Consider the following 19,450-nt stretch of genomic DNA (forward strand, 5'->3'; position numbering starts at 1 on the left):
CACCCTTCACCCCACCCCACGCCCTCCTCCCCTTCCACCACCCCTAGTTCGTTTCCCAGAGTTAGGAGTCTTTATGTTCTGTCTCCCTTCCTGATATTTCCCACACATTTCTTCTCCCTTCCTTTATATTCCCTTTCACTATTATTTATATTCCCCACATGAATGAGGACATACACGGTTTGTCCTTCTCCGATTGACTTACTGCACTCAGCATAATGCCCTCCAGGAACTGGAAGGTATTATGATGAGTGAAAAAGTCAACTGCAGAAACAATCATCATATGGTTTCACTCATACGTGGAATGTAAGAAATAGTGAAAGGGATTATAAGGAAAAGGAGGGGAACTGAGCGAGAAAAATTAGAGAGGGAGACAAACCATGAGAGATTCCTAACTCTGGGAAACAAAGGGTTGCAGAACGGGAGGTGGGTGGGGGGATGGGGTTACTGGGTGCCTGTGGAGGGCACTTGGTTGGATAACCACTGGATGTTATACTATATGGTGGAAAATTGAATTTTAATAAAAACAAACGTAAAAACAAAAACAAAAAAGATGTGGTCTATATATACAATGGAATACTATTTGGCCATCAAAAAAGAATGAAATCTTGCCATTTGCAACATCCTGGTTGGAGCTAGAGCGTATTATGCTAAGTGAAATAAGTCAGTCAGAGAAAGACAAACACCATATAATTTCAGTCATGTATGGAATTTAAGAAATGAAACAGATGAACACAGGGAGAGAAAAGAGAGAGACGCAAAGCAGGAAACAGATTTTTTTTTAATTTTTTTATTTATTTATGATAGTCACAGAGAGAGAGAGAGGCAGAGACACAGGCGGAGGGAGAAGCAGGCTCCATGCACCGGGAGCCTGATATGGGATTCGATCCCGGGTCTCCAGGATCGTGCCCTGGGCCAAAGGCAGGCGCCAAACCGCTGCGCCACCCAGGGATCCCCAGGAAACAGATTTTTAACTACAGAGAACACGCTGACAGTTGCTGAGGCGAGGGGAGAGAGGGAGTGGGTATTAAGGAGGGCACCTGTGATGAGCACTGAGCATTATGTGTAAGTGATGGATCACTAAAAAGTACCCTTGAAAGTAATAATAGCTATATGTTAGCCATCGAATTTATATAAAAACTTGAAACCTAAAGCAATAATACAACAAAGAATGCAGCTAACAAAAAGAGGAAGAGAAAAAAAAGAGGGAGAGCAAGAGAGACAAATGAATTACTACTATTAATAAAGTAATCAATACTCATTACAAATGGAACATTAAATGCTGTTATATATTTTAATAGAATAACAAAAATATTTAATCCAAAGCAGGCAGAAAAAGAGGGGAAAAAAACCACAAAGAACAGATGGGCAGACATGACAAATAGGAGACAGCAAGATAAAAATTAAAATCCAATGCATCAATAATCATATTACTTATAAATGGTCTGAACAGCTCAATTTAAAAAGCAGAGATTTATAAGTAGGATAAGAAGGCAAGGTCCAGGGATTCCCTGGGTGGCGCAGCGGTTTGGCGCCTGCCTTTGGCCCAGGGCGCGATCCTGGAGACCCGGGATCAAATCCCACGTCGGGCTCCCGGTGCATGGAGCCTGCTTCTCCCTCTGCCTGTGTCTCTGCCTCTCTCTCTATCTCTCTGTGACTATCAAAAATAAATAAAAATTTAAAAAAAAAATTTAAAAAAAAAAAAGAAGGCAAGGTCCAATTGTATGTTGGTCCAATTGCGTTTTGCTTATGAGAAACCCACCTTAGGTAAAAATATATAAATAAGTTAAAAGTAAAATGATGAAAAATATATAAAGGGAGCAGGATTACCTATATAATATCATGTAAAGTATACTGCAGAGCCAAGGACATTACCTGGGAAAAGCAGCTCTTTCCATAGTAATAAAGGGGACAAAGGTTTCAACTTACCAAGAGGACATCCTCATCCTAAACATTTATTATGCACCTAATAATGAATTGCCAAAATACATAAAGGAAAAATTGGTAGAACCACACAAAATTCTGTCTACGGGTACAACGGGAGATTTCAACATCATTCTCTCAAAAATTGGTAGAATATTTGGGCATAAAGTCCATTTGGGCATAGAAGACCTATGAGCATCCTCGGCCAGGGTGGCCTCATTGGCATTCATGAAACACACCATCAAAAAAAATTAAAAAATTTAAAAATTTAAATAAATTTTAAAAACCCACACCATCCAACAGCCACAAAATTGGACAGGGATGATAGAATTCTCAAGAATCAGTTCAGTAGCTTAACCGAGCCACCCACGTGCCCCGCTTTCTCAAGAAATCTAAAAGAATTCAAGGTATAATCTCTGACCACAGTATAACTAAGGAGAAGTGAGTAACAGAAAGATCCCTGGGAAATCTTCAACAAAAGAATGTATGTCTTCATAACTCATGGGAAGAAGAAAGAAGAAAGAAGAAGAACAATAACAACAACAACAACAACAACAGCAACAAAGATCTCTGAGCCAAAGGATAATGAAATAACATTTAATGTCAAAATTTGTGAATTAAGCAGGACTTGGAGGAAAATGTACACTAAAACCCCTGAGTTAGAGAAAGTACAAATCATCCTGAGAAACTAGAGAACATGAGTAAATTAACCCCAAAGTTATCAGAAGAAAATAAAAATCAGAGTAGAATTCAATGAAATTGGAAACTCAAAATAACAGAGAAAGGCAAAAAGACCAAAAGCTATTTCTTGAGATGAATAAAATGTATCAACTTCTAGTCACATTGATAAAAAAAAAAAAAGAGTCTACACAATCCTACATCAGGAGAGAGGGGATGTCACCACAAATCCTACAAATGGTAAAGTGGGTAAGAAGGGAATAGTAAAATCAAGTTTGTAATAATCAAATGAACAACGTTCAGGCAATGACATAAATTCCCAAAGCTACCTCAAAAAAGAAAAAAAAGAAGGAAAGCCTTATGGCCCTTTATCTTTAGAGAAGCTCATTTTAGTTAAAACCTTCCTACTCTAAAGACAGACATACAAATCCAAGCCGAAGGGCTTCACTACCCAGAACGTCTGAGGAAGAAATGGTACCAATTCCACGAACTCTTCCAGAAACCCGCAAAAGAAGGAACAGGTCCCCACTGGTGAGGCCTGCTTCGCTCTGACCTCAAAGCCTTGTCTGGCCTAGAAAATGAGAGAACAACCTATATGTTGGCAAACTGAACACCAATAAAAAATAAATTTACAGAAATAAATGAATGAATGAATGAATGAATGAATGAATGAATGAATAAAAGACAATGAGAGAACTACATTATTCATGAGCGCCAACGCATATCCCCTTACCACATTTTGGCAAAGCGAATCCAACAACTCACAGAACCGTACCCGCGTGACAGGCAAGCCGCAGCCAGGCCACCTTCCCTCCGAGTCCCGCCACTATGGCGCCACCACCGATGGGAATCACCCTCCCGAGACAGGCATTCCCTGTGCAGGAACAAGTTGCCCTACTATCATCCAAACTGAGGTCGGCGTCCCGATTGTCTGTGGAATCCAAAGGAAACACGGCTCTGGAACACAGGCATTGCAGTGGCCACAAAGGAGGAGGAAGCTCAAGCATGCAGGCTCCTGTGACCACCCGGGGTCTGAAAATAATTAGCCCCCAGGCCTGGCCTGACCGTTCCACAACGGTGTGAGACACCGTGATGTCTGCGTGACAGGCTTATGGACCCACAGGGCAAGCGGGAAAAGTCGAGAAATGTCCTTGTTTTGCTGGGTTTACAAGAAGGTGAGGTGGCCTTTCCTGTTACACATCCTTGGGAAAATATGTCAGTGCATCGCATGTAGGCACCCCTTCCCAGTGACACGTGGAGGGTCTCCCTGCCACTGAGCTCCCCGGAAAACTCACCGAGAGGTGGGGGCCCAGGGTGTTGTCAGTGGGGAACCCCAGGGCAGGCCCAAACACTGGGCTTACAACATCTAAAGGGGCACCGAGAAGAGCGCCTGCCAACCCAGACGGGGCACCGCAGCCTCTGTCTGTGGCGCTGGCAGCACGGCAGGTGCCTGGTGAACAAGCCGGAAGCCAGATGCACACACGCCAGGCCAACCCGACTCTCCAGCACACCCTGACTGCTCTCCTCAAGCTGAGTAGCTAATCGCAACTAAAGACCTGAAACCAGACGGGCCAGCTGACCGCGGGTTGGGCACCTCTAGGGACCAGCCAGCCCCGTGCCCCTGGACAGCCAGCTGCAGCCAGACAAGGGTCCCCTGAGTCCCCTGGCACAGCCCACGAGAGACGCTGTGCTCCATCACCTGGTGAGGCTGTGGCAAACAGCAGCGGTCGGGTCTCACTTCTGGGAGCCCACGTATGCGGCCGCCTGTCTGGAAGCGGCTCCGACCTGACACCTCCGGGCTTGGCTAGGGCGGAGCATCAGCAGGCGCAGGGAGAACGCGGCTGGACCCCTCCCGGCACGGTCACAGAGGGCCGGCCGGGTCCCTTGGCTGAAGGCCCTGAGTCTTGTCTGGTGGCCTGCCTCGGGGCGCCTGCCGTGGCCCTAGACCAGCCCATCTCAGGTGAGCTGAGGGTCCTACCCCTGACCCACCCAATCTAGGTTGTGTTCGGGCCCTCACGTGGGATGACGGTGGCAGCTCAAGTCCCTTCTGGGACAGAGCCAGCATCGGGTGCGTTCCCCGGTCTGCAGGGAGACTCCAGCCAACACTGTACACCCGCCCCCTAGGGCGTCCCAGCCCCTTGGACAGGGGTCCAGAGGGCTCAGCATTCCAGGGCCTCTGCCCACCCAGAACCCAGAATCCAGGTGTACAGTGAAGACGGGACCGGGCAGCAAGCCCCTCAGATCAGGGGTCTCCCCAGGACTCGGGGGCGTGGGCTGCCCAGAGTAGACACGGGATGGGCAATGAGCAGTGAGCAGAAGCACGCATCCACGGGGATGGGGCGGCAGACATAGGGAGTGACCGCTGCTGGGGACAGGGCTCTCTGGGAACGTGAAGATGCTCTAACACTGACCATTGCGACGGCGGCCCAAGTCGGTAAATACACTGGAAACCACCGAACCGCATACTTTACAGGAATGAAGCGTGAAGAGAGCGGTTTTAACCTCAGTGCGGTGTTACGCAGAAAAGAATAATTAGGCTATGTTGTTCCCCGGCATACGGACGTGTGTGCAGACCACCTATGTACTCGGGTACAGACACGCGCACGCACACGGGTCTTCCCTCCTCTGTCTACCCGGAGGAACAGGATCACCCTTCATGGTCCCAAACACGCGTCCTGCCTAGACATCCTTAGCCGGGACCTGTCTTTCCCAGGTTAACAAAACCAGAGAAGAAGTATCAGACTGGCCTCCTGCGGGTGGAGCGTCCCAAGAGATGAACAAGGCGGCGTCCGGAGGCTGCCCAGCCGCACCGAGGGCTTACTGCGTGCCAGGCCCGCCGCCAAGCCCGTCCTGGTGGGGAACTAGTCACTGTATCCTCACCCAGGCTGGAGGTTTTATGTGTCACCCGGACCAGGCCACAGGACGCCCACACGGCCACCAAACATCACTTCCAGGTGTCCGTGCTGGTCTCTGCAGCCCATGGTCTTCTTCGGCGAGGGCGACCTCACCCCCCAATCCTCTGGGCTCCACCTGTCTGGCATCGAACACTGGCTCTCCCTGCATCCTGGCCCCCAGGGGGGCCCCAGGCTGGACACAGGGCTCCCAGGATGAGGCGACTGCCCCCCTGCTCCGGACACCACTCAGACCCTGGCTCCTCCCCGCTGGGCCATGTACCAGCTGCCCGGGCCCAAGCACCTCACATCGCTGCCCTGCTCCCCACCTGCAGGCTCATGCCCTGGGCAGGGCTGCCATGAAGACCAGACACAATTAAATGCCTCGGATGCTAGAGAGCAGCTTTGTAATACATCAGGATTAGAAAGCTCCCGAGAGCTCGCATCCACCATCTCTGTTCTAGGGCGCGCCCCCTGCCCACTTCTAGCCGGGGAAGCCAAGGGAGGCTCTCCACCCAGGGTCCAGACGTCTGCAAGTGGCACAGGTGGACTTGTCCAGCAGGCCGGAAGGCCTCCCCATCCAGAGACGAGGGACACAGCAGGGGACGAGGGGGGCACCTCGCGCATGCCCGGCTGGCCCAGACGTGCACCGGTGTGCTGGTCACCTGGCAGGTGCACAGCCCACGCCTCTGGTAGTCATCCCCTCCCTCCCCGGGCTCGGGGCCGACAGCTCGCATACCTGCACCCGCACACCTACTAACATGGGTGGGCGGTGCAAGAGTCAGCGTTTTCTGTACACTCCCATGACCCTGGGGAGACCCACTGTCCCGTGCAGCGCAGCAAAGGCTGAGCCACTGCGCGGCAGCCCTACTGCCGGACCCCTCTGGGGATGGGGACCTCACTGCTCAGGATGCCACCAAACTCCTGTGCCTGTCAGGCGGGGCTCATGTGGCTGTGCTCAGCTTCCCCTGGTCCCCGTCCTGCCCCAGCACTAGCCCCTCCACCCGCACGGCCCCTCCCCAGGGGCTCCTTTGCCGCACCCCACCCTCCGTGGAGCACACGGAGGGCCTCTTGCCTGTGCCGTCCAGAGCTAGTCCAGCCGCAGTTTGACGTCCACCTGCTGGGCGTGCAGGGCCAGCGTGCAAGAGAACAGCAGGATGGCCATGATGGGCTCGAAGCTGAGCCCGGACACCGCGTTGCCCCAGGGGGAGGTGGGGGAGGGGAGGAGGTAAACCTCTTCAGTACAGAGGGCCCAAGACCCATCCACGTGCCCCCGGGGCAGACCAGTCTGCAGCACCTGCCACCTGCCCGGCTGCAGCACTTCCCGTCCAAACCGAGGCCTCGTTGGCCAAATGGACACACGGAGAAGCCGCGGAATCAGGCAGCGCCCGACATGTGCGTCCAGGGGGCACGGCAGCAGCGCACCTACCCCGAGGCCCGGGTGTAGCTGCTGAGCTCCAGGACCAGGATGTAGGACGCAGTGAGCACGAGGAGTAGGATCATTTTGGGCAGGGAGGACACTCGCCGGAAGATGGCCAGTAGGAGCGTGCCCACCAGGCCGCAGAGCAGGGAGTGGGCGCAGACTCGCAGGGTACAGCGGGCAGCAGTGCGCTCTGGCCACCGGGCGTCAGGACCACCAGGGTCCTGTTGGGGCTGGAGCTCCAGGCCCAGGGCAGACAGCCCACCTGGAGGGGGTGGAGGGGTGGAGGGGGCAGGGGTGGAGGGGGAGGGGGAGGGGGCGTAGGGGGCGGGGGTGAAGGGGGAGGAGGAGCAGAGAAAGCAGGGCCAGAGCAAGCAGGGGTAGAGGGGACAGGGGAGAAGGGGCGGGGGGGGGGGGGGGGGGGGGGGGGAGGGAGCAGAGGAGGCAGGGGTGGAAGAGACAGGGGCAGAGGGGACACAGGGTCAAGAAGAGGCAGGGGTGGAGGGGATGGTGGGGAGTGGAGGCAGCAGGGGCAGGAGTGGAGGGGGCAGGGGCAGAGGGGGCAGGGGCAGAAGAGCAGGGGTGGAGGGGCAGGGGTGTTGAGACAGGGGCAGGGGTGGCAGGGAGACTGGGGCTCAGGACCAGCTGCCCTCAGCCCCACCTGCACCGCCCACCTGCTGCTAGAGCTTCCTGTGGGAAGGAGGGGATGCCCCCAGGTGCCGCCCGACCGCCCCTTGCTCTGCCCTCAAGGCTCCCCCCAGTGTATGCTGGAAGAAGCAAGAGACCCCCTCGCCCCCCCACACCACCCGTGCCCTCTCAGGCTCCCCTATTGTCACTGCGGCCCTGCCTCCCTCCTGGTACTCAGCGCCCCACCCCCTGCCCTGACTCCTGCCTCAGCTTCTACTGTGCACTGGGGAGGGGCTGGGTGTCCCTTCACCCGGAGTCAGCCCCCCTCAGCCCCGCACACCTCGCGGGGCTCCCCCTGCTACACCCTGCCGCCTGAGGACATGCTCACCACACATCCTTGGGCCATGGAGTAGATCAAGACCACTATGAAAATACACAAGATGTTGTGGATCTGGAGGGTCAGGCATCCGGGAAAACACTGGACAATAAAACATATTACTGTGAACACAGGCGTTTCTTAGAGTTGGTTCGGGTCGCAGGAACGGTCACAGCACAGAATGGGCCGCGCGCCCTGGTGCCGCTGGCTTCCCACCCAGGCCCCCCCTCCACACATCTCAGCTATGCCCAGGCTTCCTCTCCCAGGTCGAAGCTGCCAAAATTAAAAGAAACAAAAACTACTGTCTTTCAGTGAAAAACAACCACACCTGCCACCCTGTGCCCCACGCTGTGACTCTGGCACTGGAATGAAGGGATTAATTTGATATTTTTACTGCATTAAATCCTTACTATGTTATGTATTTTTTAAGTTTATATGTTGTTATTTATTATATTAAATAACAAGTATTGACACGTCCTTGTGTCTTTTTTAGGTACTTTAAGTTCTAGGTTATTCACATAGGTTTTACGCTGTTTTGTTACTAGAAATTTTATTTTAAATCTCTTTGGGGGAACCTGGGAAGCTCAGGTCATGATCTCAGGGTCCAGGGACCGAGTCCCACGTCAGGCTCCCCGCTCGGCAAGGAGTCTGCTTCTCCCACTCCCTCTGCCCATCCCCGAAATTGTGCTTTCTTGCTCTCTCTCAAATAAATAAAATCTTTTTAAAAGAAAAAAGGCAGCTTAAATACATTTTGCAATAGTCAACACGTACCTTCGTGGATAAAAGCACAAAGTCCTTTTTAGATTCACGCTCGCGAAATTCAAAACAAAAACTAAAATAAAGACCGCAGGGACCCGGCACAAGACGCTGACAAGACCCGCAGCCAACCAGGGCCGGCCCCCTCCGCGGCCCTACCCTGGGGAAGTCCCGACTCTCCTATCCTCACCAGCTGGCCTTCCACGTCCTACGCAGCTCCCAAGGCCCAGCCTTGGTTCCAGATTCCATTCGGGATTCCTGAGCCCGATGCTCCCACGCCGCGCAGACACACTGGGCCCCCAGATCTCGGGGAGAGGAGCCCCCTGCAGTGGCGCCAGCCCCGACTGCTCACACCTGGCGCTGGCCACCTCCCTCCCTGTCCAATCTCGGGTCCGCCCCCAGCCAGGACTGAGATGTGCCTGCGGACTCTCGCCCGGCCAACAAGGCACACGCAGCTCACGCATTCGCTCAGCAAAAACGGGGGGGGGTGGGGGGCTCCTCCCGCTGTGGACATCAGGAGCCCCTGGGGGCACTGCCCAGGCCTGGCCTCTGGTGGCCTCTGGTGACTGGAGGGCCACTGGCCGACGCTCAGCAAGCTGTGCCCGGAGTGCACGGAGGCTGAAGCGGGAGGCGGCCTGGAGTGTGCAGGCGGGGCTCAGAGGAAGGGGCGGCTGGGGGGTGGATACCCTGTTCCCATTTGGCAGCCAACTGGCCAAGCGGTGGCGGGTTCCTACGACGATGCTGAACGGGGGACACAATCTGCCCCCGTGGCTCCTCCAGTCTGGCAGGGGACAAGCAGAGAGAAGCGACAGCACCAGGCGGTGCGAGCCTCGGACCTCCTCTCTCTCCACTGCGGCTCCCGCAGAGGCCGGGGGTCTTGCGGGCCCCCCACAGGCCCCTCCCAGGTGGCTCCGAGAAGCACGTGCACCAGTCCTTTGGCCGGGAGCGCATCGCCTCCCCTTGACTCACCTGGGCAGGCCAGCGGCCTCCATGACGTTGGCCAAGGTCACGTCGTTGGACCGCACGTCGTACTACCACTTGCGCAGGCCGAGGACCCCGCAGAGGATCCTGCCGGTGTGCAGCCCCACATGCATGCTCAGGTCCACCTCAGTGGTCTCGGCCACTGACCTGCAAGAAACAGGTCACGGGCATGAGCTGGGCCCTCGTGTACACCCGTGAGGGAGCCCGGACAGGTGGGAGCATGGGGTCCCCGCCCGGCTCTGGGACGCATGGCCACAGTCAGGTGCCAGAGGGAGCGCTGAGCCAGGTGACCAGCCCCTCTGCCACCCTGGTCTGTCCACAGGTGGCCCCCATGGCAGGTGTGTCCAATGGGCCTTCCACATGAGCGGCAAAGCCCAACCACACCAGGAGTCCGAGCAATGGCCCAGGACAAGGTGGCCGCGTGGTTAGCAAGTCTCCCCAAGGAAAACCACAGACATGCAGGGCCACGAGGCCGCCACCCTGGAGCCAAACCCACCAGCGCCCAGCCCGGGGCAGACCCCCACCCGCCCAGCACAGCAGGGGGCCCGTGAGCTCAGAGACCAACCTCCCTCCTGCTTCAAAATTGCGGTTGATTCCTGTGCGCCCACCTTCTTCCTAGTACGACTTGGCCCAGCTGAGACGCAGCCTCCAGGGAGTCCTCCCAGGCCCTCACCTCCATCCCCCAGGGCCCATCTCCAGGGCCTTTGGGTGCCAGTTGCCCTTGCAGGAACCCCCTCCCCCAGCCCGTGAGGACCACGTCCCCCTTGGCCCAGCCTTCTGTGGTGGGGCGCCAATCATCGCGCCCCCTTGTGCCCACCAAGGGCCCAGCCCCCAGAACCAGTGTTTCGCGTCGGGTCCGGGGCGCCCGGTGCACGTCCAGAAGTCCGCGTGCCACCACGGGTTACTTGGGAGTCTGAATGGATGTGTCCTCGATACCTATTGACTTTTACACGTGATGAACGTAGTTTCTCTCAATTTTAACTTTATCACTCGTTTCCCAAACTCCAACGAGAGGCGCCAAGACAAACAAAATGAGGTTAAAATTTGGGTTGGGTTATTTTTAACTGTTTTGTTATTTTGTTTGGAAATGTGCAAACAGAAAGGAAGACAGAGAAACCTGAATGAGAAAAGCAGGAAACGGTTCATTTGAGCATTTTTAACATTTCCGCCTCTGCAGCCAGGAAGGGGCCCAGGGACGGGGAGGCGGGGACCCACTTGCGGCACGCAGCACCCCAGCCAGCCGCCCACCAAATCCCACAACCCACACACCCTCACCTGCTCTGGAAAGCTCTGCCTCAAACATCTGCCAACAGATGCAGTCACCGAGACACTCACTTCTCAGTAAAAGGCGCGTCAGGGAAGGTCTCACGGAGACGTAACCCCAAACACCAGAGCCGGGGCAAAGCGTGTCCGGCTAATGTCTCCTTGGCACCACAGCGGCACCCGCTTGCTGGTGGCTGTGCGACCCGACGCTCTGTAGCCTCAGGGGCCGGGGCAGAGGAGCCGTGGAGGGGGGGCACTAAGGTTCCGGCTGATGGGGACCCAGCAGAGGACGAGGGCCGGCCCGACTGGAGAGCCCCCAACCCCAGCAGCGGCACCCACCCCGCAAGGAGGGAGCCCTGGGCCTCTGCTTCCACATCAGTGCCCTGCACGGTCTTGAACACAGAGTGTGCCAACGTTCCCGCCTGTTACTCCGACGCGAACCTGCCTCCCATGGAGTGGAGCACAAGATCGCCCCCACCCGCTGCACCAGGAACACACATGTCCTCCCGCCACCCCCCCACCACCACCCCCTAGCCTCAGGAGAGCTCAGAACCCTGGCGGCCAAGGCCTGCACCCACCTGCCCTTGAGGAGAGGCCGTCCATAACCGTGACCGTGTTCATGCAGGGGCAGCAAACACCCAGCCCCTCACACGCCTGTCCTGAGCTCACAAGTCCAGGGACTTTCGCGTTTGCACCCCGACTGGGTGTACTGCCAGAGAGGCAACACCCTCAGGGCGAGGGAGCAGCATCCCCAACCCTGAGCACCCTGGAACTGCACACAGGGTCTGCAGCAGATACTCTAAGAATCCTACAACCGGCCCAAACCAGCCCCCGGCTCTGGGTCTCCCCCGTGTGCCAAGGACCCCCAGCTGGAGCCAGGCCGCGGAGCCGTCGGCGGTCGAGGGGCGTCTGCAAGCACCACCTTCCTGCCGGTCGCCCACAGCTCACTCTAGCCATCCGGGCCGCGGCGGGGCCTCAGGGATGCTGCGCCTTCGGGGCTCCGAGGGAGAAGACTGACAGGCCCTGCCCAGAAGGAAGCCGCCGTCCTCCCCGGGTGCCGCGGGCCCAACGCACAGCAGCACACAGCCCGGCCAGAGGCCAGACACCCACCCTGGCCACTGCTACTCGCTTCTTCTCGGGCAAGGTTCGTGCTTACAGAGTTCCAGGCTAAACAAAAATACACACGTTTGTGCACGTTTCTGTGTCAGACGGGGGCGGTGCGGCAGGTGAGGGAGGCCACCGGCAGGCCAGGAGTGGCCCCCCAGGAGCCCGTCCCTGCGTGAGGCCCACCATGTGGCAGACGCACACAGGCGGCACCCTGCGCTGGGGCCCCCAGAGAAGGGAAGAGGGGCTCATCGTGGGCAGGAGGCCGGCTCCGAGCTGTGGCTCTGGTGGCCCTCGCCCCTGTCCACAACCGGGACGGCGCCCAGCCCATGCTCCCAGTTTGTGGAGACAGAGACCGGGCCCCGGAATCTCAGGAGGCCATGGAAGCCTCTGGGGATATGGAGCCGATGCAGACGGCAGCCCTGGAGGCCAAGGAAGATGCCCACTGGCCCCGGGGTGGGCAGCCTCCGAAGCCAAGGCGGGGTCTCAGGGCCGACAGGGTCGGGGAGCCTGGAGCTCAGCCTCAGCGGACAGGAGACACAGCCAAGGGGCCCCCACTGCCCCGAGTGAACGGAGCAGGGGCAGACAGGTGGCCGATCAACCTCTCCACATGGCACAGAAGCAGCCACGCCGAGGGGAGGTGCAGAACTCCGGGCTGGGGCAGCCAAGAGATCGTCACAGAAATCCCTCCGAGGCTGCCCAGGTGCGGCGATGGTGGGGCGCACCAGGGCAGGCCCAGAGCCCGCGTGAGCAGCCAGGCGTCCCAGGCACGCCTCCGGGCGCCTTTCCACCCAAGGAGCCCTGGGGGCAGCAGGGGCACCAGGTCCCCCCAGGAGGCTTCCAGCAGGGGCGGCCAGTGTACCGCCCTCAGGGACATCAACGGCACGAGCCGTTGGCGGCAGCCTGGCGAGGCCCTGCTGGGGACACGCCCCTGACTGGCTGACGACGGAGTGGACACCTGCCTCCCCGCACCTCCCCCTGCACAACCTCACTTTGGCCCAGGAGGTCCCAGAACGACACAGGACGTGATCCAGGCCATGCTCCAAACTGATGTGGCCGCGACGTGAGAACTGCTGGGCGTGAGCCCCATGCGACGTCACATAAGACAGCACGGGCTGTGACACGAGGGGTGACGCGCGACAGGGCATACGTCACATGCTGACAAAGGACGCGATGTGAATCGCAGGCGTATTCGTGGCACATGGTGCCCGGAGCTCTGATGGCTGGGACGTGGCCGGGGACACGAGAAGATGCCGTCGCGAGGGGGAGCCTCGGAACCCTCTGGGAGACGCACCTGTGCTTCCTGCCTGGCCCTGCCCGCCTGCCCCAGCGCAGCTCCCCCTCGAGGGCAGAGGCTCCAGTGTCTGGATGCACGCTGGCCTCACCGGGGCCTCTCCCGCCCCCAACCCTGGTGCGGGCGCAGACCCGCCACCACTGGCACAGGGACCCACTGCCCGCAGAGCCCCCACCCTGTCCCCGAGGGCGCTGCCCGGCTCCGGGAAGCCGCACCTCCACACTCATCCACACTTCGGAGCCTCCTCGTTTGCATCTCTCTCTCTCCCCTTTCTTGTTCCCCAGACAACGCTGCTGCCGCCACTTCTCAGCTCCGAGTGTGGATGCTGACAGTGCTCCCTGTGAATTAAGCCCGCCCTGCGGGGCTGCACCCACCCCTCTGAGCTGCTGAGACGTGGGCACAGGGGTGCTACAGCCACCAGCGCAGCCTCCCAGCCCCACGCCGTTCCTACCCCGACCAAGGGTCCCTAACTCTTCATCCTGCTGCCTGATGGGACGAGATAGGCTGGCTGAGAAGTGGACACGGCCGGCCCGCGGTGTCCAGGCGACGCGCACCTGTTCCCTCGAAGGCCCCTCGGCACGGGACACCTGGATGCCAAGGCGCGCAAGGCTGAGCACGGGCAATTCCTTCAAGCGGAACCCGGCTGACTCCCTGGATGCCCGGCCAGGCTACGCGACAAAGCGTATTTCTTCCCGCCCCACTAACGCCATCCCGACAATGCCCTGGATGGCCACGGTTGAAGAAATGCCGTCCCAGCAAAATGCAGAGGAGGGGGTCCCAGAGGCACACGCGCCTCGCCATGCGGCCTGGCTCTCGGAGAGTGGACGGGACAGCGCGGGGGCGGTCGCCACGGGGACGGTCGCCGCGGGGCACTCACGTGATGGTATCGATCATGTCCAGGCCCATCTCCACGCAGCAGTGGGCATGGTTGGTCTTCGGCTGGGTGAGGCCGGACACGCAGTAATAACAGTCGCCGAGGATCTTCATGTGGCGACAGTGGTTCTCCTGGAGGGGGAGGGGGGGCGACAGGAGAAATCCCAGGTTAGTGACCCGCCCGGGGCCTGGGCACCTGCACTTTCACCACCAGGTGCCAGAGACCACAGAGCGTGCAGCACGACAGGCAGGGGACCCCTGGGAGCCCAGGGCAGCCTCAGGAAGGTGAGCGGCCCCCAGGGCTGTGGTCAGGGACACCCTGGGGCACCCACCCGGCCCTACACCTGCACTCAGCCCGGTTCCCACGCAGAGCCCCACTCTGCCCGCCCCGCGGCCCAGCTGGCACACCCACACAGCCCCAGCCTGGAGCCAGCTCTCTCTTCCATGGGGACCAGCACTGCTTCCCTCCTGACCACTACCTCAGACCGTCACCTGCTGGCCCCTGTGCATCGTGCCAGACACCCCCGACACCAGCCCCTGAAGGGCAGGTGCACACACCTGAGTCCTCACGACTGGCCTCCACGGGATGTGTGGGCGGCTATGCATGAAGAGTCACCTGCCGGGGCCCGAGCCGCAAGGGGCGCACCAGGGTCTGCACCCTGACCTCGCCACCCAGGGTCATCTCAGAACTGCCACTCTGGCACTTTGCAACAGTAAGAGTGTCGCACCCACCTCGCCGTCGCCCGGGGGCAGACTTCCTAGCACCTGTCACACGCTGACCCGCCGCTCTCGGCTGTGATCATCCTCGGACACTTCCGTAAAACTCCCCTCAACGTCCCTAAAATAGCAGACGGCCTCACAAAACTCCTTCCCGCGAGTGGCTCAGGTCCACGGGTGTGACCACGAGATACGACGGAGACGCTCTCCAAAACGCATTCACGCGTTCGTTCAGAGGGGACAGCAAGCCTGCTACACGTGAACGGAAGTTGCAAACGTCACGAAAAACGATGACCTTTTCCAGAATGAACACAAGCAGTAAGAAGCGTGGCTGTGATCACACGGGGAGTGTCGCGGGCGCCCTGGGCCCACGGGCGACTGCAGCCCCACTGAGAGCACATCCCCCGGCTTCTGCTCATGCTGCCCTCCGTCTGCCCAGAAGGACCGACCCCTCCGGGTGTTCTCCGGTGCTACAGGTTGACCTGAGAATTCACCGTGAGAGCCCTCAGCTCCCGCCTCCTGTAACCCCACCCACGTCCCACGTCAGAGGACAGGGCGCCTGCCCGGCCCCCTGGGGCTCCCCCGTGGACTGCAAGCTGGCCACAGGGATGTCCGGTTCTGACCACTCAGCTCTCCGGGGGACCGTGGCAGCCACCTGTTAGGACCCTGCCGGGCTCCTTGCCTGTGGAAAGGAGCTCCCGGGTGTCCCGCGGGAAGGTCGGGCCGGTGGCGGCCTGTCCTCTGCTGGTGTTGGGGAGCCGGAGCCAGATGGCCGGAGGCAGACGCCCCCTCGAGGGAGCCGAGGGCCGGGCCCCTGGGAGTCAGCTGGCCCGCGTTCCTCAGCCACGCTCGCCAAGCCTCCCGCCAGCAGGCAGCCCTGGGCTCTCTCCGGGCTCTTGCCCCACCGTCCCCATCGTCCCCAGTGGGCAGGCAGGCCAGGACGCCCATGCAGGCCAAGGACAGGGAGCCCTCTCCCAACGTCCCCTGTCCCCAGGCCTGGGGCCCTGATGGCACCAGACGCCACCGCCAAGCCTCACCCGTGTCCTGGGCGTCAGGACGTTCTCCCAGCGATCAGCCCGGGGCTGCAGGGTTTCAGGATAAGGACGGCCTCAAACCTTCTACGCCAAGACTCCCACACCTACTGTAGGGTTTGCCTTGGATTCAGGAGCCTAGGATCTTGGGAGGCTATTGCCCATCCCTGCTCTGGTGGCACTGTCATCTTCTGGGCCTCCAGAATGATGGTACCGGTGCCCACGTGTGTGCACACAGGGACCTTGTGGGCCAGGACGCATGTACACACCAAGGAAGAACATGTGGTGGGAGGTATTTCCGGCATGGGACACCCGCCCCGAATATCATAGATATGATACCACAGTGGCCTGGGGACGTCTGGAGGAAGCACCTGCTAGGATAATCCCTAACCCACATGCAAGGCAGACCATCCCCGATGGGCACAAAGGCTTCTCTGGGGTGGAAACCTGGGAAGAATGGAAAGTTGTGTCTGACCCCAGGTGCGTTTCCAGGCTGGGGCCCTGGCTGCACACAGCCCTTCCCTGGGGCCTGTGGAGAGGGGTGCGCTTGTGTCACTGTGTGCACACAGCCCATTGCCCGCGGCGGCGGGGGGACCATCGGCAGCCCGGAGCGCTACTCCTGAAGCTTCCTCCAGGAGTGGACTCAGGGAGGGGCTCCCAGGCAGTGAGGTCACTTCTTTCACAACAGAGGCCAACAGAACTTGGAACCCTGCACCCGGGCCCCCACATTCTAGTGCAGCCCCACCTCAGGCTCACTTTCAGGAGACTTCTGCTACTGAAAGATGTTCCCTAATCACTTTCCCAGTTCCGACGAACCCCAGGAACCCCAGGGATGCGGCTGCTTCGAATGCTGGAGACGTTGGTGCCACCGTCAAACTCAACGCCTCAGGGAGTTTTTCAGGAGGCGCCGTAGGGTAATACAGAGCAGGCCAGGCCAGGCCAGGCCACCTGTGCCAGCCATCCGGGGCAGCCCCATCCCCTCCTCTTCAGGGAACCAGGGATGTGTGGGCAGGTCGCATCCAGGATGGAGGACCGTGCAGGCAGCAGGTTCCCCGGTGATCCCTTCAGGGTCACCCTGAGGTCACGGTGGGCAGGGTGGAAACAGGATTCCTGAGGTGCCCTCTTACCCAACTCGGAGTTAACCCAAGGCCCTGCATCCGCATCCCTTTGCTCTCCTTGGGGGAGGTGTGTGCCCACTGTGATGTGGTGTGTCTGCAATGGAGTCAGCTGGGTGTGCGGCCTGACCGAGGCGGCCAGACCGGGCGCTGAGGCCTCCTGCCTGGCTGCCCCACACTGTCTTTACAGAGCTCCACACGGGACATACAGAACTCCACACAGGACATACAGAGCTCCACACAGGACATACAGAGCTCCACACGGGACATACAGAGCTCCACACGGCACATACAGAGCTGCACATGGGACAACGGGAGGCGGCGGAGGCAGGAGGAAGAGGACATCTCTGACACCCTGGTGGTGATCTGGAAGGAGCCCAACACATCTTACGGAGGCCTGCAAGAGTTCAAGGTGAGTGCAGGGGCTGGGGCCACCTGACACCTAGGGCCCCGATGCAGCACGAAGGGCCCCGGGTCCCAGAAGCCAGCCTCTGCTCCCCTGCGCTACCCCCTAGACTTCTGCTGCGACAGGAGTCTGGATTCCCCTCCTCCCCAAACGTGCCCCCATGGCCCTGCCCCTGCCTGGGCCAGATGCATGCAGAGTCCCTGTACACAGAATTGTAGGAATATCAGAATAGAGCCTTCAGGGGATGCCTGGTCACCCAGTGGTTTAGCGCCTGCCTTCTGCCCAGGCCCTGATGCTGGAGACCCGGGATCAAGTCCCACCTCGGGCTCTCTGCATGGGGACTGCTTCTACCTCTGTGTGTCTGCCCCCCCCACTCTGTGTGTGTGTGTGTCATGAATGAATAACAACTTTTTTTTATAATTAACTCTTTTTAAAGATTTTATTTATTTATTCACGAGAGACAGAGAGAGAAGGCAGAGACACAAGCAGAGGGAGAAGCAGGCTCCATGCAGGGAGCCTGATGTGGGACTGGATCCTGGGTCCCCAGGATCACGCCCTGAGCTGAAGGCAGTGCTAAACCACTGAGCCACCCGGGCTACCCATAAAAACTTTTGAAAAAGAGACACACCATGTCTCATCACACGCGGTCTCCAGTAGTTTGCACTGTGCTATGCTTTCTCCTAACTGGTGCTCCCAGGAGGCCCCATTGGCCTGACGTCCTTTCCTACCTTCTCCAAGGCTGGAGAATGGTCCTGGTGAGTTGGGAGACTTTTCCCCAAAGGGACACGGGGCTCACTGTACTATGTCTATCGCTCTGCAGTTAGGTTTTGAAGGAGCGCATCCCTGCCCCCCCTCCCGGGGTCAGGCACAGGGGCCTCGTGTGCTGCACAACATGTCAGAAGGCCAGTTGGTTCCCACAGCCACTGAGCCCTTCACTGATGCCGGACTTCGATGCGATTCCCTTCTGTTGCCAAATCACAGTACGGCGCTGAACATCCTGCAACCCTCAGGCCCTGGGCCCTCCCACCCAAGGAAAGGTCTCCATGTGGGCACCTGGAGACAGGGACGTGTGGTCAAATTCAAGGGGTGAAGCCGTTAATGCAGGGCGGTGCTGTCAATACTCAGCTGACAAGCGGCCCTGGGATACTGACCCCTCCCACTTGAGATCCTTGCATTGATCCATATTTTTTTTTAATTTATCCTCTAAGATTATTTCTTTACTGGATAGCTTGTCCGTTTAAGAGACAGACAGAGAGCAGGGAGCAGAAGAGGGAGACACAGTCTCCTCAAGCACACTCTGCCCCAAGGGCAGAGCCTGCCAGGGGCGGGATCTCAGGATGCTGAGACCATGACCTGAGCCACAACCCAGAGTCAGATGCTAAGTGACTGAGCTGTAGGCCTCAAGCTCCGTGTTCCTGCTGTGGGCACTTCTGCCCCCCCCATCCCCCGCAGCCACTGAGAGCTCAGGCTTTGGCCTGCGCTCCAACTCCCAGGTGGTCTGGAGGCTACAGTGCAGGCTGCACGTCCCCTCTATCCCACCTCAGGCTGAAAGGGCCTCAGCCCTGAAAAGGAATCGGATCTGCCCGACCACCCCCAGCCGGAGGGAGCGGCTGCAGCAGGAGGTAGAAGAACTGGTGCCTGCCTTGCTGCGCTTGCACAATCTGTCCCTATTTGAATTTTTAAACGTCGTGGAAGAGTATGGCACCCCTGAAGAGGTGCTGGACCTGCTGTTTGCAAAGTGAGCTCCCTGACACTCCACAGCCCAGGGGGATGGGATACCTACTGGTTGGGAGTCTTGGGGAACGTGGTTGAACTTCCTGGCCCCTGGGGCTGCTGCTCCGACTGGAGTAGAGTCACACAGGGCCTAGTCGGGTCCTGTAGGGCAGCCCCCGGGGCCTGGCCTGTGGCAGGTCGGCTAGAGGGGCTGTGCTTGTGCTCAGCAGTCTTCGTTCTCTCCCCATGACAAAGCCTGTGCCGCCTCCCCACTGTCACCAGGGT

General features: G+C 58.7%; 1 protein-coding gene across 1 annotated transcript in view; it reads right to left on the bottom strand.

The window, feature by feature from the left end:
- LOC140596925 (adenylate cyclase type 1-like) overlaps positions 1–19,450 on the bottom strand; it is a 66,099-nt gene that overhangs the window by 8,977 nt on the left and 37,672 nt on the right. The window contains exons 3-4 of the mRNA XM_072745284.1: positions 14,188–14,315; positions 9,638–9,796 (exon numbers count right to left, since the gene is read on the bottom strand). Of these exons, the coding sequence (XP_072601385.1) occupies positions 9,700–9,796; positions 14,188–14,315 (225 nt within the window). The 3' untranslated portion in view covers positions 9,638–9,699. The remainder of the gene's footprint in view (positions 1–9,637; positions 9,797–14,187; positions 14,316–19,450) is intronic.

Source organism: Vulpes vulpes, unplaced genomic scaffold (genome assembly GCF_048418805.1).
Source record: "Vulpes vulpes isolate BD-2025 unplaced genomic scaffold, VulVul3 u000000745, whole genome shotgun sequence".
NCBI classification, from domain to species: Eukaryota; Metazoa; Chordata; class Mammalia; order Carnivora; family Canidae; genus Vulpes; species Vulpes vulpes.